Raw genomic sequence first — 23,793 nt, 5'->3', positions numbered from 1 at the left:
AATGAACAGTGACGTTGAACATTTTTTCATATATTTATTTGCTGCATTCCTTCATGTGAAAAGTGTATAGTCATCTCAGATGCCCATTTTTGGATTAGGTCTTTACCTTTGGGGAAGTCTAATTTACTTTGAATTCTTTTTATATTCTAGACATTAGCCCTTCTTCTGAGGAACAGTTTGCGAATTTTTTCCCCACACTGTGGGTTGTCTCTTCACTCTGTTGGTTTCTTTTGCAAAAGCTTTTTAGTAAGATAAAATTCCAGTTGTTGATTCTTTTAACAGTTCCTGTGCATTCTGGGTTTTATTTATATAAAGTCTTTGCCTACACCAATCAATGTCTTCAAGAGTTTTCCCTAGTCTTCCAGAAAATTTTATGTTTCTGTTTTACCATATTAACTATTTAAGCTAAGACTCACTCAGGAAATGAGATGCTGTAAGAATATGCCCAGCAGGCCATGCAGGGTGGTGCACACCTGTAACCCAGGCACCCTGGGCGGCTGAGGCAGAAGGCCTGCAAGTAGCAGCCCAGCTTGGGTAACTTAGTGAGACCCTATGACAGAGTAAAAATGGCTGAGCATGCTGCTCAGTGCCAAGACCCTGGATTCAATCCCCATTATGGCCAAAAATACAAATAAAAAGCACATCACATTTTGTCATTAGTGATGAATTTAAGTCTATAAGATTTAAATCCAAATGTGAGGAACACAAGTCATTTTTTCTGATGCTTTATAATAAAAATAATTGTCTTAATTTATTTTTCCCTCTTTGGCCAAAACTCCAGGTATACAAAGTCACATGGGTTGCTTGTTGAACAACGTATACCAAAAGCTAAACTCAAGGAAATTGTTGCAGAATCTGATGTTATGCTCAAGTAAGTTTCTTGAGGATTTTTATTATTGTCAACAGAATCAAACTATTAAAAATGTACTCAACTGTATGTTTTTACTAAAATAAGCTAAAACATTCCATTAAAATATTCCAGTACATGCCATCTGTCACAAAATGGATAGTGATGAAATATGATACATTACATTCAGTGTTGATGACAACAGCCTTGAGAGAGTTAAGTACTAATTTGTATTTCCTTCCTCCAGATTAAGAAATTCAGACTAGGGGCTGGGGATTTAGCTCAGCGGCATAAGCGCCTGCCTTGCAAGCAGGCAGTCGTGAGTTCGATCCCCGGTACCGATAAAAAAAAGAAAAAGAAATTCAGACTAACAAATTTATCCAACAAAGACCATTTTGAAATTTTTTAGCAAAATACTTTCTTTTTTTTTTTTATCGTACCAGGGATGGAACTCATGACCGCCTGCTTACAAGGCAGGTGCTTATGCCGCTGAGCTAAATCCCCAGCCCCTAGCAAAATAGTTTCAAAAGAACTAATTATAAAAGGAATATTTACAAATCAAGTTGGAAAAGATGTAAATTTATATATTGTTTATAAACTTATCTGAGTCTACTGAATTCTCAGACTTCTTTGAAAACTTTCTGGGAAAGGTACAAAATTAAAATGTTTGTAGTATATGCATTATACATCAGAAGTTTTATTTTCAATACTATTTACCACATCATAAAATTATCAACTTGTTATGCAAATACAGTGATGCTCAACTTTCTGTGGTGCTGGGTTTTAAAGCCAGGATTTCACTTATGCCAGTTAAGCCCTCTACTACTAAGCTACACCCTAGCCCACCCCTGTGATGTTTGGATGCTGCTCTATTTTAAGGTAATTACTTGTAAGAAGGAAAGTATAAAATTGCAGAAAGAATGCACTGACTATTCCATTCACACACAGTGACAGTCTGATTTAACCTTTAGTTAAAGGCCATGCTGCTTTGCACTTCTGTAGTAGAGAGCAAATAGCTGGACTCCAGGCAGGGGTCTCCAGCTCACCAGAAGTGAGTGATCGTTAGCTTAGAGTTACGTAAATCAGGACTAGTGGGCTTGTACAGTCAGTGTGAGTCTAAAGACATCTAGTTAGGACTGTTACAGCTAATTACAGGGAAGGCAGAATCAGCTATTGCTTAAAAAACTTGTGCTAGTGGAAGCATGGATAGCTAACTGCCCTCCTGGGCAATCTTTTGAAATAAGGATATACATGAGCCACAGAAATTAGGTAGAAGTATTTTGCTTTTCAGCTTCTAAGTGAAAAGGACATAAACTGTGCTGTTTAACAATTAGTTTGTCTCCATCTTGCAGGGAAGGGTACGAGAATTTCTTTGATAAGCTCCAACAGCACAGTATCCCTGTGTTTATATTTTCGGCGGGTATTGGCGATGTTCTAGAGGAAGTTATTCGTCAAGCTGGAGTTTATCACCCAAATGTCAAAGTTGTGTCCAACTTCATGGATTTTGATGAAAATGTAAGAATATCAAGTCATGCCTCAATTCTTTTTTTTTTTTTTTTTTAATAGTACAATGATTGAATCCCAGGCCCTTACCAGGCCTTTTTAAGTTTTTGAGACAAGATCTTCCTGGGTTGTCCAGGCTGACTTTGAACTGGTGGTATTTGCTCTTTCAGCCTCCAAAGTACCTGGAATTGCAGGCATGCACCACCACTCAGACTCAGCTTTCAGTTATTTCTAAATCTGAAAATACTTCAGTGATGTAAATTCATTTATGTATTGTTTGACACATATTCATTAAAGTAAGCGAAGTTATCAGGCCTATCATCATCATCCTCATGTAGTACTATAAAGTAATACACCATTTTTAAACTTTGATGTACAAGTCACAGACTAAAATTTGTAAAACTCCTCATAATTTAATGCAGCAGTTCTGAATATTTAACATTCACAGGTGGAAGAAAAGAAGTGAGTTAGAAATGACATTATTTAAAGAAGTTTTCCTAATTAAGGCAGTATGTTAGCATGATACGGTGATTTAATCCTGTAATCTTAGCACTTGGGAGACTGGGGCAGGAGGATCAAGAGTTCAAGGGAACCTGAGCTAGAGAGTGTCTCAATAAGAAAATTATATATTATAAAATTCATAAAATGAAATACTAAAGAAATAAAATGAAATATTTTGGCTAAGAATAAGGTAAAATGAAAGTTGTATTATCGTCCATTATGTTTTTCCATTTAAAGTAGTTACTAGATAATACTACTTACTATGAATATGATTTAGATTTCGGTGCTTTGTAGATTTTTTTTTTTAGGCAGGGTCTACCTGTGTAGTTCAGGTGTCCTTAAACTCACTAGCTCAGGCTGGCATTGAACTTGCAATGATCGTCCTGTCTCAGCCCCCTGAGTGCAGGGATTACAGGCATGCACCACCATCCCCAGCTGTAAATTTCTTATGATAAAATAATAATGACACCTACTAAGAACTATAAAATATGAAAGTCTTAGCAAATAGTGTTTGTAAAACCTCTTATTTGAGAATGTTTCTGTTTAACAGGGGGTACTCATAGGGTTTAAGGGAGAACTAATTCATGTATTCAACAAACACGATGGTGCCTTGAAGAATACAGACTATTTCAGCCAGCTGAAAGACAACAGCAACATTATTCTGCTCGGAGACTCCCAAGGAGACTTGAGAATGGCAGATGGGGTCACCAATGTTGAGCATATTCTGAAAATTGGATATCTAAACGATAGGGTAAGTATATAAACCTAAAATTTTTTTTTAAGGAAAAAATGAAGAAACTATAGGTTAATTGCTACTATAGACACAAGAAAGTCTTTCATTCCTGTACTTTGGCGATGTTTCGCGGTGCTGAGAAGCACAGGTCTACGCTACACCTACCGAGGAGGAGGGTGGATATTACATAAGTGCCCGGTGCTAGGTGCCACTCTGGACATAACAATCAGAAGTCTCCAAACACTGCCAAAGTTCTCAGAACGGAATCACGCCTGGGCGGAGAGAAATCACTTTGGGAAAAAAGCTACCATATGGGAACATTCCTATGAGTCATAGTTTAAATGTTTTCATTTCAGCTAATGAAACTGAATTGACTCCATTTTGCCCAACAGATCTAGTAAAACAGCGGGATTAATATTGAAATTGCTTGCTTCTTTTCTCTGCAGATTAACTTTCCTTCTGTTCTTCTGTTCATTAGGTAGATGAGCTGTTAGAAAAGTACATGGACACTTACGATATAGTCTTAGTGAAAGACGAGTCACTGGAGGTGGCCAACTCCATCCTACAGAAGATTCTGTAGCAGCTGTTTGTGGAAGGGCCTCGCTCCTGGACTGCTCGCGCCCTGACCCCGAAGACTTATTTATGATACTTTCTCGATGTTGACGCTGTCTCTGCGCAGCTGAAGTGTTCAGTCGGACATGGTGCATCATCAACTGGAAACTTCTCTCCGCCTCTCAATACACTCCTCACCATGTTTTTTAACCAATTTGAAAAAAGAAGAAGAAGAAATTTTACAGCCAGAATTAGAAAAGTAATTCCCAACTTTTCTAAGGTCAATTTTGTAGTTGAGGTATCATGCATTTTTGGGGGAGTTTTTTTACAACAGGAAAGTTTGTAGACATTTAAAGTGTTTTACGAAATGGTGAAATAATGTGCATGATTTAAGTATTGCCATTTTTGTAACTTGGGTGGATTATGCCAATGCTATCACCATCTCCCTAAATTGTATTATGTTTGGTTATTTGTCTGAGCAAAATCAATATTCACCAGAAGACTGACACGCACGATTCAAAAAACTATTGGTGTCCACCTGTCACTCACTAATCTACAAGGTGTTCTGTCAAAGCACTGATAATAAACATGAAATCAAAGCCTTTTTAATTCTGCAGTCAAGACTTACTTAGGCTGGCCATGGCACATGCCTGTAATCTTAGCACTCGAGAGGCTGAGGCAGGAGCTTGAGTGCTCCAGGCAGGGCTGGTCTACATAGTGCACTCTAGCTCAGCACCCCACCCACACAGAAAGACTGTATTTATTCAGCAGGTGTTTACTACCTGCCGTGTGTTGTGTTCCTCTCTGCCTCTCATTTTGTACATATGAATTATAACATCCTTGTCATAGTGGCTCCATAAAGTATACACCATAAATTCAGGCATAAAAAGATACTTGTGGGAGGTTTGTTCTGCCCTGCAGAACATACAAAGGCCTGTGAAAATTATTTCCCCAGTTGAAAACATGAGGGAAAGAGAGTACTTTATTCTCAAATATCACAAAACAAGCTGTAGGTGGATCGCCCTGTGACTGCTGAACGGTGCACAGGACAGCCAGCACCCCTGGACTCGGAGACTCACCTGTGACCAGTCTGTCCCCAGCTCCAGAGCTGCAGCAGCCAGCAGGTTATGTCCAGCCTCTGAGCCACGGTCCACCCAGCTGGAGCGGATGGCTCTGGACTTCTGCTGTGGGTAGAGCTTCGGGTCCAGAAGAGTGTGACAGAAAGGCAAGGTCACATGGCTTACAGATGCTCCTTCTTACTCTCTTGTCATTTGTTCCTCATACAGTAACCGATGAGACAAAATATGCAAGAGTGGCTGGCATGGCGGTGCATGCCATGCTAATACCATTCAGTGGCAGCAGGCAGATCGCCATGAATTTCAAGCCAGCTCAGACTACACAGTGAAACCCTGCCTCAGAAAACAAAAATCAAGAGCAAAAGATACAATGGGTCTGAGCTATCATGAAGTACAGTGATTTTTTTTTTTAATTGGCATTTTCGGGTGCAACTCTACAACTCTTCTGTGTTTTTGTGCTTTCATGAGTCTCTTAGTGTTCTGAATGGATTCAAAATGTTAGTGTTTCATAGTCATTCTAATTTTGGGGAAAAGCAAAAAATTGTGTGGTCTCAGATCTGGTGGGTGAGGTGGATGAGGACACTGTCCTGTTTTTACCAGCCTGCCTTTTCCTGTTGGATGGTACTCAGCAGCAGCATTCACCATGTTCTTTATCTCACCTTGTAAAGATACTCAGGAAAGAAGCCCTCCAAGGCTGCTTCAGAAAGCGGCAAGAGCCATGGCACAAGTGTTTGACTCGAGGGGGAGGATTTTGAGGGAGATTCCTGGCAATGTCTTTCACCACGACAGGTTTTAAAATTTAAGCATTCGCCATACATTTTGATCACCTCATTTCCAAGATCAGAGTTAAAACTAAACTTGTGAGATGGTTGTGGTGGGGACATGTGTGTGTTCCCAGCCACTGCAGAGGATTAAGGTGGCAGGACCGTGAATCCACGAGTTTGAGGCCAGCCGGGGACCACAGACATAGATCCTAACTCAGAGCAAACTTGTGGGCCGAAGTGTCGCTCAGTGTTAGAGCGCATGGCTAGCATGAGTAGAGCCCCGGGTTCGATCCTAGCATTACACACGTGCATGCACACGTGCACACAGACACACACACACAGCATGAAAGTAGGCTTTCCCAGTGGAAAGACGGTGCATGTGGCTGGTCCGACAGTGCTTTCTTCCTGTCAGCACTAGTTTGTCACAGGGCTGTTTCCTGAAGGAGCAGGCTGCATGGTGACAGCTCTGCAGCTCTACCACAGCCCCTCAGGGCTCAGACCCCTAGCTCAGCACCTGCCTGGAGCGCTGCATCTCCCGGGTCCTTCTGACATGTCCCGTGACAAGCTTCTGGCCTGTCGTCTCAGTGCCACTTGATGCTAGTGACATTTAAAATATTTGTACTCAAATTCTGGTGTCAGAAGTTTACTGCAAGCTGAGTGTGGTGGCATAGGCCTGTAATCCCAGCACTCGGGAGGCTGAGGCAGGAGGATCATTGAGTTTGAGACTGGCCTGCCTACAAAGTGAGCTCAAGACCAGCCTAAACTGCATAGAGAGACCCTATCTCCAAAAAGACAAAAAAGAGAAGTTTACTACAGCCATTGAAACATAGGCTGTGGAATCAGACTGCAGGTGGTCACTGTCCCACCAGGTATAGCAGGTGGGGACCAGGGTGGCTTGGGGTTGGGTTTTCTGCAGTGATCAGCACTGAACCCAGAACAGGTTACTGCATCAGTCAGTCCCCTTAGATACACTCCTCTCTGCATGCATTTCAAATGTATCTCGATGTGGAACAGTAGCCAACCATTTGGTGCTGTTCCATTCATAAAAATGAGCCCCATGGTGTCTGCTTGAATCAGTGTGACAGAAGTATCTTTTGCAGCCCCCATAAACATTACGGTTGCCTGTAGCTATTACATTTGCCAGAGAGCCTAGTATCAGCCAGTGGTTCAGCTTTGCTGGGGATTGAACCCTGGGCCTTGCTCATGCTAGGCAGGTGTTCTAGACCAGCCTCAGGTGTTTGTGTTTTTGAGACAGCCTCACTGTGTAACCCAAGCTGGCCTCAGACACCTGGTCTTCTGCTGAAGCCTCCTGAGTGCTGAGATTGCAGGAGTGCACCCCCACTCCTGCCTGGCTTTAAATACTGCTTTCTGAGGCAACACAGTTTTGAATGGTGGAACCATTTTGATTATTAGAAAAGTCATTGGTGATGCCAGCTCATTCCAGAATGAATTCACAAGAAGTCTGGATCCCAGTGTACATAACAGACACCAAAGCGGAGGTAACTGAAGGTCTGTTTGACCAGCCTGTAAGGCATAGGGCTTTCTCTTTACCATGCTTTAGGGGAACCCGCAAAGAAAAGATGGCCGTGATCCTGAGTGATTAATCCTGAAGCTTCTCCATGGTCATCCTGTATGATTCAAGCATTATGCCACCTTTACAGTTAATCTGGTGTTTCAGTATAAATTTAATAGATAAAAAGTGCTCAAGGTGTAAAGGACACAAGCTTTGAAAAGTCACATCTGCCCAGCACTGGGCACGTTGGCACACACCTGTGATCCCAGCTAGCTGGGAGACTGAGGCAGGAAGATCGAGTATTGGAGCCTACCCTGGATTACATAGCAAAACCCTGTTGGCAACAAACCAAAATCAACCACACGGAATAGTCAGTTGGAGCCAAACTCTGTGCGACGAAGCTTCTGACTAAGTCTTAAGGTCCCCTTCTGCACCAAGGAGCAGTTGTGAGGACTAGATGCAGAGCCACTCAGCCCTCATGTAGCTTCCATCCCCCGGAGAGACAGAGGAGAAAGATAAACGTGATACACACCATGAAGAAAACACAGGCCAGGCGGCAAGGGAACAATGGGTGTTACAGTGGTCAGGAAGCTCCTCTGAGGTGACACCAAAGCAGAATCCTCAAGGGCAGCAAGCAGTGGCCATGTGGGTGGAGGACAAGTGTTCCAGCAGAGGCTGCGGGATCACAGTGCTTACAGAACTGAGCTGGGGTAACAGAACAGTGGGCGATGGATGGGAAGAGGAGGTGGGGAGGGGTGGCTGCCAGGCCACACGGGACTCAGAAATCGCACTTGGTTCTCTGCTCTGCCTGGGACACCATGGCCCCACTCTATGCAGGGAGAATGGACAGCGAGCAGGTTGAACCCGGCACACGTATTGGGGGCCGCACAAGCACTAAGCCAGCAGTTACAGGTAGAACTGGGGAGCAGCTGCTGCTGTGTTCAGTCACCAGCTGGAACAGGGACAGGAAGTTGTTGGGGAGACCAGAGGAGAGCATGGAGTCACACTGGAGGAGCAGAAATGTCCTATCTGTTCACGAAGAATGCCAGGTGCCTGGAGAACTATGAGAGAAGATGAAACAGCCCGGGGCACAGAGGAGAAATTCAGCAGAGACTAAATTTGGTGCTGTTTGCACTAAATTGAAAAGGGGAGAGCAGAAACTAAATTTGTTAGCATTCCACTACTCCAGCAAATACCCAAGACAACCAACTCACAAAGACAAAGGTTTCTTTTGGGCTCTGTGCAGAGGGGCCAGTCCATCTCGTCAGCTCATGGCTTTGGGCCTGTGACAAGGGGGACACGATGGTGGGTGCCTGTGACAACAAAACCACTCATCTCATGGCCAACGAGTGGAAGAGAAAACCAGTCCTGCATCCCACTGTCTCCGCAGGCACGTCCCCCTCCCCCAGCATTCCCACCAACTCCCAGCAGTGCCACAGTGGGGACTTCCAGGGACACTAAACTGAGCTGAGCACAATGGCACATGGCCGTTGTCCCAAGACTGGGCCCCAGGAATTAGACAGCACCCTGGGCAAGATAAGGAGACCCATCTCAAAAAAAGATAAAAAGAGGAAAAAGAAGAGCCCTAGCACAGCAGGACCCAAGATTTAAATGTGGCCAAGGTGAGCTGCAAGAATCTCCTGAGCAATCGAAAAGCTGAACCATGAGGACCACATAAAGTCAAACACTCAAAAGAGTAAGTCACATCTGCATGTAGCCATAAATAATCAAAATCAGTTTGTTATTAAAAAGCCTCCAGATTCCTAAGAGAACTGAGGAAAGAGGCTGCAAAAGAAGAGGTTTTGTTCCTGGAAATCTCAAATACTAAAGTTCTATATGAGGAGGCAGGGAATCCTACACAGCTCTAAGGTCTTGCATTCAGGCCAACTAACGGTGTCTGTTTAAGTAAAATACTTTGAAAAGTGAGAATTGGTAAATAACCAGAGATCCCAATTCACTGGTGTTAACAGAACAAAGCACGCTGCTTATGCCTGCAGTTGTCCTGTGTGTAGCATCACATGGATGCCTGCAATGTCTTACTCATGAGCTCCAGCCTACGACCGAAGTGCAGACTGTCCCAGGCAGAAGCTGGGTGTGCACAGCTGCGCCCAACAGAAGCTCCAGTCTCATTCGGCAGCACTGAAGTGAGACACAAGATAAGATAAGGAGCCTCTCTGATCTCCACCCTGAATTTGACCTTTGCACATCCAGCATTGCAAGCGCACCAGCGCCCTAAGGCCACCCACAGACAGCAAGTATGCAGTGGCAGCAGGAAGGCAGCCTGCCTGGGTGTCCTGTGTCTGACACAGCCCCAGCTCAGCTGGGCCCTCCAACCTCAGGAGGAATGGAAGGGCCTGAAGGCCTCTCTAGACACTCAAACTGAGCTGAATGAACTCGAGGCAGAGCATGAGCGTGTGATTCTATCCTCGTAAAGGCCGTGAACACAATGCATAGGGTCAGCTGCACACCCAGAGGGAGTTAGCCTTTGAGAAACAAGGTCACCAACCTGCCACACACACTCAGGAGCTGTCACAGAAAACAGAACTAACAGAGAGAGGCAACAGGGCCACGGCGTGCCAGCATCCAGGGCAACTCTGGGTTCACCTGGAATCCCTGCAGAACAAAACAGTCCAAGTGCCAGCTGCTGTGAGTGCCCACCCATCCTTCTCTGCCTGGTCTTTGAGGAGCCCCCCGAGCCCCTTTCTTTGGGCGCCTCCTTGGCTATGGTGCCACCCAGTACTGGGGCTCTGCCTGGAGCTTTGCTGCCTCCTGTGGCCCCTGTGCCTGGCTGACACCAATGTCACAAGGTCCTCTAACTCCTCCTGACTTCCTGCCAGGACAGCAGGTGGTCCCCACACCACAGGGCCCTGCCTTACCTCCCCACCAGGGCAGCACAGACACGCAAGTATCCAGCAAGGAAACTGACCATGCAGCCATGCGATAAAACAGGAGTTTATACCAAAAAAGACCAAGTTTCTGACATTTATTGCATGGAACAAGCACACAGCATTTTCACAAACTACCTCGGGGCTACATCAGGACACATCGGCTTGAGTTAGTGGAGCAGTTCAAAAGGAAAAGCCACTTAATGCTTCAGGGAAAGTGCCAACCCCCTTGGGGACAGAGGATGCAAGGCAGACATTGCTGCGTGATGAGGGACGGTGCCAGGTATACATCACTACTGTCCCATGGCAGGGGGTTCCCTGGCCCCCAATCTGCCCTGGGACACAGACAAGAGGCAGGACAGAGATCCTGCAAGTTCAGGGCTCATCTGGGGACAAACCCATCTGGGAACAAGCCCATCTCAGCGAGGCCCAGCCACCAGCCCTCTCGTGGAAGGGAGTGCAGAGGAGAACAGAGTGACGGGAGTGAGAGGCCAGCAGAAACCCCCAGCAGCAGCTGCACGATCACGCTTCCTGCTCACGTCAACTCAGCCGCTTGGCACACTGCGTCCCCCCACTTCGAGTAGTGCCACCGAAGGAGGGCCCTGTGGCCGCCTGCAGGGAGGACAGAGCCCACACTCACTGTCTGGGCTTCATCTTTCCCACCCACACGGAGAACATGTTTAAGACACTGACATTAAAAAACATTTTAATCTCTGTAGACAGTTGCCGGACACTTTTTCTCTTGATCCTGCAAGATGACACTATTTCCCATTAATTCCTGGAAGGCACAGATAATGGCTGGCAGGGTAGCCTTCCCAGTCCTTTCCAGGCCAAGGACCCTGCCCAGGTTTGGTCCTGACCCAACCCACGTGTGCACCAGGTGCCATGGGACCTGCTTGCTAAAGCTGACATTCACTTCTGGAGACCCTAGTACCCTTGCTGCGTGACAGACACCAGCTGGCTCGAGCTGTGAGCTAGAGCTCATCGTGTTTGGTCTCCTGGTCTTTGAGCTTGAACTCCTCAGCCGTGACCTTCCCGTCTCCGTTCCGGTCCTGGTTGGTGAACATATTCTTCACGATCATCTCTGCGTCAAATCCAGGCGCCAGCTTCCCTTTGCCAGTTGCCACCTGGGCGTGGATGTACTCTGAGAACTGGGGAGAGAGGGGACAGGACAGAGGTGAGTGACAACAGTGGGGTCCCAGAGCCTGGGCCAGAACCGCGTTCACCCGAGGGGGATGAGGCTGGGTAGAGTCTGAGTGTCCACAGAAGACAAGACTGCCCTGGAAATGCACACTGAGTGGCCCCACAGCCTGAGGCGTGTGGATCCACACAGTAGCTGTGGCGTGGTCCCGTCTGCATCCGTCACACGGTGGAAACCACCATGAGCAGGATTTGGACCCAGAACACATCGCACCCTGCCCATGCCAAGGAGCATAATAAGGAAGTGACAAACGGCACACAGTGCAGTGCACCAGGGAAAACAAGACACTGCGCTAAGGGACAGGGGCTGAAGTCCTGAGTCCAGATATCCAGGAGTCCCCGGGGGGAGGACAGCTGTGCACAGGCCACGGGGGCGCCACACACTGGCCAGCGTGGAGGGAGGTGGCGGTGGCCAGGACGTCCTGCCCTGAGAGACTGCAGCCACCACCACACTGTGGACTGGAATCAGCCACGCCACATGCTTGGACCACGGGGAGGTGACGCTGCTAAGACACCACAGACAGCGGCAGGAAACACAGCTGTGTGTCCCCCAGGCAGAAGCCACAGTGTCCTGTTGACCAAGAAACCACAAGTGGGCAGGGACTGAGCTGAAGGAAGGGCCACAGCACGAGGGAGGCCAGTGTCACCTTCCCTGGGAGTCTGCAGGGGAAGAGCCCAGAAATCCAGGTTCCAGGGGACCCAGGGATGTGCCCCAAGGAGGGGCTAGGCTGAGATGGGGGGCGGGGAGCCCTGATCACAGCATCTGTCAGCAGCTTCAGTGGCGCAGTGACAAAAGCCCAGCAGAAGTGAGTTCTAAAAACAGTGAAAAGCTACCTTAAAGTATGTATGGCAAACATACACTAATCAAAGTTGTAGCTTGGCATAACTGATGCCGCCTTGTGCCCTGCGTTTGACCCAGAAGAATGAAAAAATACCTAAAGCACAATCCCATGAAAAAAAGCAGAATGAGCTGCAACCACAAGAGAAAAATTAACAAAGAAGCAGGATACAGGTGTCAACCAAAAATTAATGTAAGGTTCCCGCTAAATTGTCTCCAACAGGATGTCTTTTTGTGGTTTTCTGTTTTAAAAGCTCTGTAACTTTCCAGTTCAGTGCCACTCATTTGAATTCTGAAACAGGGGTCCAGGGTGGTCGCTGAGCTCAGCTAATAAAATTCCAAATTTATCAGTTTGGCTGCTTGGATTCCTATATTGTCTATGAACCCACTTCAAAAGTAAACATTTTAAAAGAACGGAAAGCTGAGTCTGGTGGCTATGCCGAGACTAAGGTGGGAGGATGCCCAGAACTTCGAGGCCAGTTTGAGCAACACAGTAAGACCTTGTCTCAAAAATAAACCAATAGAACAGCAGGCGAGCAGCTAGAGGCAAGGAGGGTGACAGTGCTTTGGAAGTCATTTGCAGTTTACAGTACTGGGGATTGGACCCCGGCCTTTGCACTGAGCTACAACCCCACTCTTAAAAAATTTTTTCCTTCTCCTGAGACAAGGTTTCACTAAGTCATAAAATTACCCAGGCTGGACTGGAATTTATGATCCTCCTGCCCCGGCCTCTCAGAGGACCAGGTTTACAGTGTGCTCCACATTGCTCAGCGTTGTTATCTGAGGTTTTTTCATAAAGGGAGAGAAAAAAGAAAAAGAAACAGAAAGCCATAGGGGAGAAGAAGCCATGGAGGAGAGGCAGCAGCCGAGCCCCCGGCGGGAGGGCATGGGAGCACCTGCTGGGCTGCACCCAGGGCAGGGATGAGGGCGCTGTCCTGGCTCAAGCTGCGGGTAGCCGGGTGACAGGGGCAACTTCTTCAGCATATCCAGCACCAAGGTGGCCAGAGTGCCTGTGGAGCCGGACACCAGCTGGAGGCCTCTGGGCCACATGGTGAGTGCTCAGCGATGCCACCAAGGCCTGGCCTGTGCCGAGATGCCAGGCCGTGAGGGACTGCACGTGGCCCACATGCCCGACCCCTCTCCCTGCCAAGGCGCGTCCCAAAGAGCCCTCACCTCCTCCAGGAGGATGTCCCCGTCGCCGTTCTTGTCAATCTCCTCAAAGAGGTTGGGGGACACCTCGCCATTCCACACGAACATGTACCCCTCGGGCAGGCCAGCCACCAGCTCCAGCAGCTCGATGTCGAACACCAGCACGGCACTGCCCGGCACTTCCCCTGCTGCTCGAGACAGGGTGGGGGTCGGAGGGAGTGTAGGTGAGTGGGGCCAGCCTCACTGTGGCCAGGCTCCTGCAGGCTGGCAGCAGTGGGCTGTGAGCCCTCAGCGATCATGAGATCCCGGCACTTCAAATAAATAAGTAAAGACCGGCAGTCGGGTGTGCTGGCATACGCCTAGGATTGCAGCACTCAGGAGGCTGAGGCAGGAGGATCACTAGTTTGATACAGCCTGGGAACTTAGCAGGACTGTCTCCAAAATTAAAAAGGGGCTGAGGATGTAGCTCAGTGCAATGGTTCTAGGTTCAATCCCCACTATGGTGAAAAATAATAGTAATATACTCACATAAAAATAAAGGAATAAACTAGACCCATGAACACGGCACACAGAATCAGCATTCTTTCATGGGAACTTTCATTTCCACTGTATTTTTTAAGCTAAATATCTGAATTACATGTTTATGTGTAACACAAATTGGAAGAAAATACGTATTTTTTACTGTCTTGGTGAAAAAAATGTTTGAAAGCCACTAGTAGAGTCTACAATGGTAGAACTTTCAAATAAATCTAACAGCAGAACTTGAAGAATAATAACAAATTGGTTAAAGTACCTCACGCCTATAATTCCAGCACCTGGGAGGCTGAGCCAGGAGGATTTCAAATTCAAAGCGCATAGGAAGAGTTGGTGTAAAGGGCCTGGCGTTTAATCCCCAGTATTGAAGGGGGAAAAAAAGGTCAACCCAAACACTTTCACAAATTAGCCTTTCAGTCCAGGTACCAGCAGTGCGAGAGCACTGTGAAGGCTGGGAGAGGGGAGACCATAACATAAAACCCAACCACTCTACCATGCAGAGAAACCCGTTTTTCCAGAATGTGAAAGTCATCACTGCCAAAAGGGTATTTTCCTAGCTGGCTTAGATGTCAGCACAAGGAGGGGCAGTGGCTGCAGCTTTCTCCCTGCCCAGGTGGGGCCTGGAGCTGGCCCCACTGGGGCTCCTCCCAGTGGGGAGATGCATCATCCCTCTAAAACTGATTTTTCTAGAGGACGGGCGCACTGCATGTATATTTAAGAGTATAAGATAGAAAATGATATCACAGAGTTTTATTGGATCATTGAACAGAACTGTTTGCAGTATCATTGTTGGAATGTCCACTCTACAAGCTTTAATTTTGTGACTTGAACAATTATTTCTAAGATGGCAATATGTAATCCATTAACTAGTGATTTCCTACTGTTCATTTTTTTCTTCTGTAAATCTGTATAACTTGTACCCTTTCACTGTTTTTTTTTCTTTTCTCCTTAAATTAAAAAAAAAAAAAAAGAAAGGACATCTCTAAAGTACTGATTTACTGGCATTATCTCTAATATAAACTCTTTATCATATGGGTCATTTCCATTTTCATAAAAAGTTTCCTAAAAATTCAGACAAGCTTTTTAAATATGAGAGACAATATTTTAAAATCATATACATATTTTGCCCTCCTCCTGTGTTTTACTGTTAGTTTTCTTTGTGCTTACTGTATAGAAATTATATATATGAATCAGAAAATCTCTTTCCTTTGTACTTGCTTCATAACTCTAACCTAATTTATAAAATATTTTATTGTTTGCTAATTTAATTTTTTAAAGTCTTCACCAATCAATTATTTAATACAGTGTCTAAACAAAATTTTATAAGTGTCACTTAGAGAATTATAAAGATCTATTTCAAAAAGAGCCAGGAACTGTGTTTAGCATTGCTTGTTTCTAATGTATTGAGATTTTTACAATTAAAAATAAAAATATAAAATTTACAAATGGGGAAAAACAAAAACAAAAAACAAAAACAAAAACAGTGGCTTGCTGAGTGCCTGGAGTCTTTAACCCCAAAGCACAAAAATTTTAAAAAGAAGAAACCCCAAACCACACACAGAGGTTCTTTTTTTTTTTTTTTAATCAGTACCAGGGATCGAATTCACGACCGCCTGCTTACAAGGCAGGTGCTTATGCTGCTGAGCTAAATCCCCAGCCCCCAAACTAAATCCCCAGCCTCTTCTATCACACCCCCAAACACAAAATTCAGATGGTAAATGTACCCAAAACCACGCACGGTGGTGCACACCTGTAACCCCAGCCCCCTGGAAGGTGAGGCAGGAAGATTCTGAGTTGCAGCCCAGCCTGGACAACTCACCAGCTTCCCAAGACCCTCTCTCAAAGCAAAAAATAAATTAAAAGGTAAGAAAAGAAAGCATCCCGACACCCCCAAGTGCTATCACTTACCCACGCCGGCCTCCCCGTAGCCCAGGTGAGGCGGGATGATGACCGTGCGCTTCTCGCCCACACACATCTCTCTGAGCCCCATGTCCATCCCCAGCACAACTTGTCCAAACCCCAACACGATGTTGTAAGTTTTGCCTAAATTCAACCTGAAAATGAAGCAGGGGAGCCCTGTTAGTCACCACCCCATGGGCACTGGGGTGTCCCCAAGACAGGACACTCACTGCCCCCCCGCCATGTCTGCTGTTGAGCCTCAGGGAGACAGCCGGCCCAGCCAGACAGCAGTCACCTACTTCCCCGTGTCAAGGTCTCCAGGGACTGTCCCAGAGTGGAGGGACACAGACTGGGACCCTTCTGCCACTCAGGTGTCACACAACACTGAAAACTGGTAGGGTCTGAAGACTTCCTGAATCTGGTGGAGGTCCCAGGTCCACAGGCCACCCTAGGAGTGTCCCAACATCCTGGGAGTGTCCCCATGTCCTGAGAGTGACCCCGTGTCCTGGGATGTCCCTGTGTCCTGAGATTGTACTGTGTCCTGGGAGTGTCTCCGTGTCCTGAGTGTCCCCGTGTCCTGAGATTGTCCTGGGAGTGTCCCCATGTCCTGGGAGTGCCCCGGCATCCTGGAAGTATCCTTGGTACTCAAAACATTGAGGACACAGTGCTGGCCGGGCAAGCAAGACTCTGAGTTCACTCTCAGTGTGGCCAAAGAGGCAAAGCATGGGCTTGACAGCCATCGCGGTGCCCCCTCCCTACTGGCCCCAGGGGAAGGCTCTTTGTGTTGGGCCAGGCATTTTTGTGATGATTTGTTTGGTTATAGATATCAGAGCTAAGGCCCCGGACTTTCGATTCACCAAGACGTGAATTTGTTTATTTGCACCCATTTCTGTGTGCAGTGTGTAGTGATTCCATTCATCAGGGGGATGGGTACAAGACCTGAATTGGAATCCTGGTTCTGTCACCCAGTGTGACCCTGGAAAGCCTCTCAGTTTCTTCTCTGGTATTCCTTCTTCTTGGTAGGCGTGGGAACAAAACCCAGGGCCTCAGGCATGCTGGACAAGCGCCAGCGCAGGCCACACCTCAGCCCTCAGTTTCTCCCCCATAAATGGAGATAAGCTCGGTTCTCTCCCAGGGCACTGCAAAAGGCCAGCAAAACCCCCCAGCAGAGCACAGAAGGACTCAGAGTAGAGGCCTGAGGTGAGGCCAGGGTGCTGGGTATGGGACCAACAGACTCCTAAGCATCTGGTCGCCCTTGATGCCCACGGACCCCAAGTCCCAGGTTAGAAAAAGGAGCTGGCTTCACTCAAGACTGGATGTGGGCAGCCCCGTCACTTCCCAAAGGCAAACCCTGGGCTGCTCCTCAGTGCCAGGAAACCACTGATGTTCCCTGAGTTCAACACTAGGAGGTGACACAGGACAGTCCCTTTTGAGTCATAACCCTTCCTCACAGGGCTCCCAGAGTCCAGAGGACTCGTGTCTGTCTGAGCCTAAAGTCCTCCCAGTTTCCAAGCCATGGATGTTTGTCCTTCCTCCTGGATGTGGCTGTAACACGCAGATGAGGCCTTCCTCAGGCATCTCTGATCCCCAACTCTTTCCCTCAGGCCCTTTCTTAGCATTTATTTAATCGCAGATCAGCTTCCTCCTTAGTCCCTCTTTGTCCCTTCCTAGTGCCTGCATGGGTCCCAGGTCCCTTGTGCCCTAATACATGGCTACACCAGCACCCCCAGGCTCGTGGCGCCCACTTGGAGCCAAGGTTGCCAGCAGGCATCAGCCTCCCTCCTGTCACTTCACACAGACCTGGCGCTGCAGATGGACAGGGACACGTGTGACACTCAAGGTGCAGACCGCAGTGTGTCACAGGGAGAGGGGCAGCGACCTCTGGCCGTGTCAGGCGGCTGCTGGGTCTCTGTGCCACATCTGTCCACGAGTCAGGCTCCTCAAACGGGTGCTTGAAGTGAGGCACTGATTTCACTGATTCTAAAGTGTGAATTTTCTCACATCTTAGCAGCTCTGTGATGAGTGTACATTTTATGACGGATCACTATTTTTTGACAGCACTTTTGCCTTTTTTTTTTTTTTTTTGAGACAGAGCCTTGCTAACTTGCTCAGGTTGGCCTAGAACTTGCCATCCTCCTGCCTCAGCATCCCAGAGTTCTAGGATGATAGGCAAGTGCCGCCACACCAGCCAGGTGGCATTTCATCGTGCAGCATCCTGGTTCACACCATGGATTCCCTGACACCTGGTCTCAGATTTATCTCACTTCACTCCCACAAAATGCAACTCTTGCACCACGCATTCCCTGGGCAAAGCGCAAGGAGAAAAAATACAAATGAAGATACTGGATTTCCCTACAGTGTTCAGAGCAGTCACGGAGACAGAAACAAAGGCAGGTAGCACGTGAGGCACTCAGAGACTGCCAAAGCAGTTTCTTTGAGATTTCTTCCCAGAAATTAAGGGATGGTTTTGAGAAAAGGGAGGACGCTGAAGCCAGGGGGGAGAAGGTGGTCAGACGACAGAAGGAAGAGAGCAAGCAGTGTGTTGGGCGCAGGCGCTCAACATACCATACCCCACCCGGGACTAAGGACCACGCCAGCTTCTGCAATGCACTACGTCCCTCTTTAAATTAGCCAACCCGTGCGCACTTCGTGCTCACTCCGTACTCTGTGGCAACTCCTGATTGGCCACAGCTGGATATAGTAGCCGGAGCCTACATCCCATTCCCGCCCTGCTTCCTTGTGGCAGCCTGTGATTGGTCACGGCCGAATATATAAACCAGAGCCCGCCTAAATAAACGAGCAGTTAACTGTCGTCCACAAAAGCGTCTCCTGTTCATTGGAGCTGCGCCGGTCAGCAGTGCACAGCTCACACCACTGTCCGGGGCAGAGCTGGGAAGCGTAAGATGGGCCTCGGCAGATGAGGAGACTGGTGAGGTGGAAGAATCTGGAGAGTCAGTTTTCAGAGACGGCATCCATGCGCCAGGACAGTGCCAACAGCAAGGAGACAGTGCAGACATGGCAGGGTTAGCTGAAGCACAGGACACGGCCCCTGGACAGTGCAAACAGAGATGCTGGCCCTGAGACGTAAGTCCTCAGCCTTACGTGGAGTCCAGCAGAGTCCCGTCCAGCAGTGACGCGTTGTAGTGGTACTTGAGGAAGTCACCCTTCTTGCTCAGCACCGAGCAGTCGGGGGGCCGGTAGTGCGAGGTGACGCTGATAGAGTCCGAGGGGTTGTGGAAGTCGATCACGTGCACGTCGAACACCAGCACGGCCGAGCCTGGGATGTTCCCTAGGGTCACAGGAGGAATGCGGGTGAGCCTGAGACACTGGGAGCTGGTGCTGTGCAGGGGGAAACTGAGGCACGGGTGTGTCCAGGGTCACACAGCCAGGTTTCAGCACTGCAGGCTCCGAGGGGAGATGGGATGGGTCAGGAGGAGGTAGAGGCAGGTACCACACACAGCCATCCCATCATCTCTGCCTCTGAAAACAGTGTCTCTCGCATTTGGGAGGCTGATGCAGGAGGACTCCTGTGAATGTTAGGCCAAACTGAACTGCACAGTGAAGCATTGTCTCAAAAGGGACCAAAAAAAACAACAAAAAAATGTGTTTTTCACATATATTCTCTCACTGAATCCCTGTAACACCTTTTTCTTTGGTACTAGAATTGCACCCAGAGCCTTCAAACTGAGCTACATCCCCAACCTTCCTTTATTGTTTTTTAGTATGTTTGTTTTGTTTTTGTTTTGAGACAGGGTCTCAGTAAGTCACTCAACTGCCCTGGCTAGGGGCAAACACACAATCCCCCTGCCTTAGCCTCTCCCTGGAGAGACTAAAGATGCTGGGATTCCAGGCCTGTGTCACCACATCCAGGGTCGGAGTTCTTATAATTTTATAGTCCCAATTTACAGATGAGGAACTAAGGCACAGTTTTGGTGCCTGCCCTGGAGGGCAACACTGGAGAAGCAAGCTTGTGCTTCTGCAGGGCCTGAGGGCCCGTCCGCCCTGAAGGACTGTAGTGGAGTGGGAGCCCCGCAGCGTTTCCCAGAGGACCAGGAGCTGCAGACTATGGCAGAGCAGGGGCTGCTCAAGGCCACTGACAGGGAAGGCCAGGGCAAATCCATAGACAAAGACCAGGCCACTGGCTGCCACACTGGGCATGGGGACACGGGAGGGGCTGTTCACGAAACTCTGCAAAGTGAAAGAGAATGTGCTCGGGTGATCACCGAAAGGGGCAGGTTTGTGGGAAGCCAGATGGGGTCAGGTATGCTTCCAGAGTCTGCTGAGTTTTAAGTTCACAATTCAGTGCAGTCGTCACCACCGTCACCCAAAACACCCAACATGCACACACGCTGGTCAGCAGTCAGCCAGCCTCTCCACAGGTCTGGCACCCACAACTTCTGGCTCTCCTCTACAGGTCAAATGACCACAAGAGGGAAATGCTGTGCACCTGAACGCACAACTGAAGACCCTCAAGAAAGAGGACTTCAGAACTGCTTCAGAGAGTAGTCAGAATGACGGGATTAATATGCTCAAAGCGAGGAGGGAATATTTTGAAGAGGATTCATGTCAATGTGTCTTTTCTGTAATACATATTAAAAATGTAAATGTTCACATATTTTTCAATCATACCTAATAAAAGAAAAAAAAAAAATCACGTCATCATCTCAAACTAACCAACCAACAGACAAGCAAACAAGCAAGCAAGAAGTGAAGTTGTGGGCCTACAAAGTGAGGGCTGGAGGTGGAGCCCAAGACAGGCCTCTGCCCAGCACCCGGCTTCGGTTACACCAGTGGGCTCACTGTAGAAAGGGCCGGCACCACCAGCGACTGGCACAGACAGCCCACCACCTCGGCCTGCCCCGACACCAGCCTCCACACCAAGGGAGCCCTTGACCAGGACAGAAGTTGTCACTCCATGTTCAAGCAAGATGTGGCCCTAAGAAGAGACACAGGTGACAAAGAGGGGAGGCAGTGCCACCACTGTTGGAGGCTGTGGGCTTTGTGCAAGAGCCCTGGGACCCCTGGCCACCTCCTCTGTTCCCCACACACAGCTGTCGACAAGTCACTGCACAGGCAGTCAGAGCCTGAGTCCTGTTCTGGGTGGGACCAGCTCCTGTCCTCTGCTGGGCAGCACCTGTGACCTCTGGGCAGGCCACACAGGACCCCCACACTTAAACACCAAGGACACCCAGGCAGATAGGCATCACCAGATATGGGATGCTGCTGTGGGAGCCTTGGGCAGGCACAGGCCCGGGCGCATCCCCAGGAGCTCTCATCCTCATTCCCCTCTCTTCAGTCTTCAAAAGCTGAGCCTGGAGCCAGGCAACAGCAACCTGGGCAGGCCAGGCTTGTGCAACCTGCAGGCAGGACAACCCCGCCTCAGGATGCCCTTCTGCAACACAACAGATGACAGAAGCATCTGGAAACTTCCAGAGGCAGAAAGAGGCAGCTTCCCACTCCCACAAAGGAACCAGCTATGACACACAGAAGTGTGGACCATGCTAAGCACCGTGCAGAGCCCAGTGTCGTTCCTGCCCGGAGCAGGTACTGAGCCCTGCATGTCTCTGGCCCTCTGCACCCAGGCAGGAAGCTGCAGTGAGACACATCTGTGTCCTGGTGCCTGAGAGTGTGGGTCCTGCACAGCCTGCACAGAGGTCACAGGTGCTGCCCAGGGAAGGACAGGAGCCAGTCCCACCCGGACGCCCGGGCCTCAACATCCTGGCACCCGCCCCACCAGCATGGATCCTGTGCTCAGGGAGCTCAGGAGCCTGTGGCTTGCTTGGCAGACCAGTGTCTCATACTTGATGGAAAGCCAAAAGGAAAAGCATTGCAGCAAATGGTTTCATCTGTGCATTCTTTCCAGAGTAAGGAAGGATCCATCCGCGCTCCTGTCATACAGAAATAAGCAGACGTGGGAAGCTGTTGCTCGGCTTCCTAGCACCAAGACAATGAAGGGCAGGAGAGAAACTAGGCCAGCAGGGTGCAACTTAAACTGATCCGTTGTTGCTTAAACCAGAAATTTAAATCAGGACTGAGAAAAGTTTCTCCTCACTATGCCCTCACTGCCTACTGACTTGTTATTTGTTAGCTCCTCCAGGATGAGTCCCACAGAAAACATTCCCAAGATCCGCACAGTACATGAGAAATGGAATACAGCCAGCAAGAATGTACCAGAAAAAGAAGACAAAAGCAAAGTAAATACCACATCACCTATTCCTAAGCGACTCAGCAATAATGGTGTATGAAGCTGGGTGTGGTGGCACAACCTTGTAGCTCCAGAACTGAGGAGGCTGAGGCAGGAGGAGTGCAGGAGAGAGAGGAGAAAGGGAAATAAGTAGAAGAAAGATATGCCAGGTACAGGAACCTAGTCACCTCAATGAATGAACACTGTACGTCATAGACATGAGCTAAGATTAATAATATCCATACGGATGAACGTGGGGAAAGAGGATTTAGAAGAGGGAAGGAGACAGGACGGAAGTGGGTTAGAAAAGGCAACGAGCTGTATTACGTACACATACCCACTCCCAAGACCACTGCAAACTGCAGCAAGTGTGAACAAGAAAAAAAACTGCTAGGATGTAATTCTCCCTAAAGAGTGAATTCCTGGCCAACCCGACTACAGAGCAAAACCCTGTCTTTAAAAGAGCAAAAATGTGACAAGAAAGAAAAGAGCTGAAGTCCTAGGCAGCCACTGTAAACATTCGTAGGCACAGAAAGCTGTTCACAACATCTCCGCCCTTCACAACAAGCTGGGTGGAGAGAAATTATCAAGCTATGTGGACAGTATGTCCCAAGCCAACCCCAAAGTGACATGATCCCGCCTTGCTGGTACTCGCTGGTGTAGGTAAACATGTATTTCGTTTTTAACCCTTATATACACTCAAAGATCCACAAGGATGTTCACTTCATGGTTATATTAGTTTTCTGTTGCTATAAAAAGCTACCTCAACTGTGACAGATTAAAACAATGCAAATCGATTCTCATGGCTCCAGAGTCAGAGGTGTACACTGGAGATCTCCACAGGAATGTGCTCACCTTGATGGTTAGGAGAGGACCCCTTTCCGTGCCTTTTCCAGCCTCTGGACCCCCTGCCTTCCCTGACTGTGGCCTCCTCTGTTCCCCAGCCCTGCCCCTGCCTCCCTCTTACAAGGAGGCCATCTGGATGGGCCAGGATATTATCATCCCTATTTCGAGACCCAGAACTTACTGGCAACTATAAAGTCTCTTTAATAAGATAGCAAGTTCTGGGGATTCAGCCATGAACATCTTTGGAAGCCAGTCTTCTGCCTGTCACATTCACAATGCTTATTCTGAATGGTGAGATTACAGGAGATTTCTATTTGCATTTTCTTTTTCTAAAGCCAAAATGTATTATTTGCCCCACCTTTTTTTCCCCAGTAATGGGCACCCCTGAGTATATCCCTAGCCTTCTTTTTTTCTCTTTTCTGACAGTGTCTCAATAAATTTCCCAGGCTGCCTTGAACTTGTGACTCTCCTTAGTCCTTGGAGTAGTTGGGATTATACGTATGCACCGCTATACTCAGTGTTATGGTTTGTGTCTAGACATCCCCCCAAAGCCTCAGGCGGTCACAGAGCTTTTTCAGAGGTGGCGGATCTAGAGCATGTGATGCTGGGATTAAAGGCGTGTGATCAGTTCACTGATTGGTTTGGCATTGCCCTAATCCCAGCAGCCTACACAGCATATAAAAGGAACAGGAAGACACTGTTCAGGATGGTTGCCGATTTTACTGTTTTCTGCCAGCCAAGAACTGTTCTCCTCTTCGATGCCACACTG

General features: G+C 48.0%; 2 protein-coding genes across 9 annotated transcripts in view; one reads left to right on the top strand and one right to left on the bottom strand.

Moving 5' to 3' along the window:
* Nt5c3a (5'-nucleotidase, cytosolic IIIA) overlaps window positions 1-4,745 on the top strand; it is a 53,846-nt gene extending 49,101 nt beyond the window's left edge. For all 5 annotated transcript variants that reach the window (XM_003470101.5, XM_063233872.1, XM_013152714.3 and 2 more), the window contains 4 exons: window positions 782-871; window positions 2,200-2,362; window positions 3,402-3,602; window positions 4,063-4,745. In XM_003470101.5, the coding sequence (XP_003470149.1) occupies window positions 782-871; window positions 2,200-2,362; window positions 3,402-3,602; window positions 4,063-4,164 (556 nt within the window). In that variant the 3' untranslated portion in view covers window positions 4,165-4,745. The remainder of the gene's footprint in view (window positions 1-781; window positions 872-2,199; window positions 2,363-3,401; window positions 3,603-4,062) is intronic.
* Window positions 4,746-10,457: 5,712 nt separating this feature from the next.
* The window catches only part of Fkbp9 (FKBP prolyl isomerase 9), a 34,205-nt gene continuing 20,869 nt past the window's right edge, over window positions 10,458-23,793 (bottom strand). For 3 of the 4 annotated variants that reach the window (XM_063233867.1, XM_063233868.1, XM_063233870.1), the window contains 4 exons: window positions 19,097-19,283; window positions 16,004-16,149; window positions 13,586-13,749; window positions 10,458-11,525 (listed from right to left, as the gene is read on the bottom strand). In XM_063233867.1, the coding sequence (XP_063089937.1) occupies window positions 11,349-11,525; window positions 13,586-13,749; window positions 16,004-16,149; window positions 19,097-19,283 (674 nt within the window). In that variant the 3' untranslated portion in view covers window positions 10,458-11,348. The remainder of the gene's footprint in view (window positions 11,526-13,585; window positions 13,750-16,003; window positions 16,150-19,096; window positions 19,284-23,793) is intronic. The other variant, XM_063233869.1, reaches the window with a different exon arrangement.

Source organism: Cavia porcellus, unplaced genomic scaffold (genome assembly GCF_034190915.1).
Source record: "Cavia porcellus strain 051 isolate PalLab524CR breed Dunkin Hartley unplaced genomic scaffold, mCavPor4.1 scaffold_23, whole genome shotgun sequence".
Lineage (NCBI taxonomy): Eukaryota > Metazoa > Chordata > Mammalia > Rodentia > Caviidae > Cavia > Cavia porcellus.
Note: the sequence above shows the minus strand (reverse complement) of the source record. Positions and strands in the feature narration are given on the sequence as shown.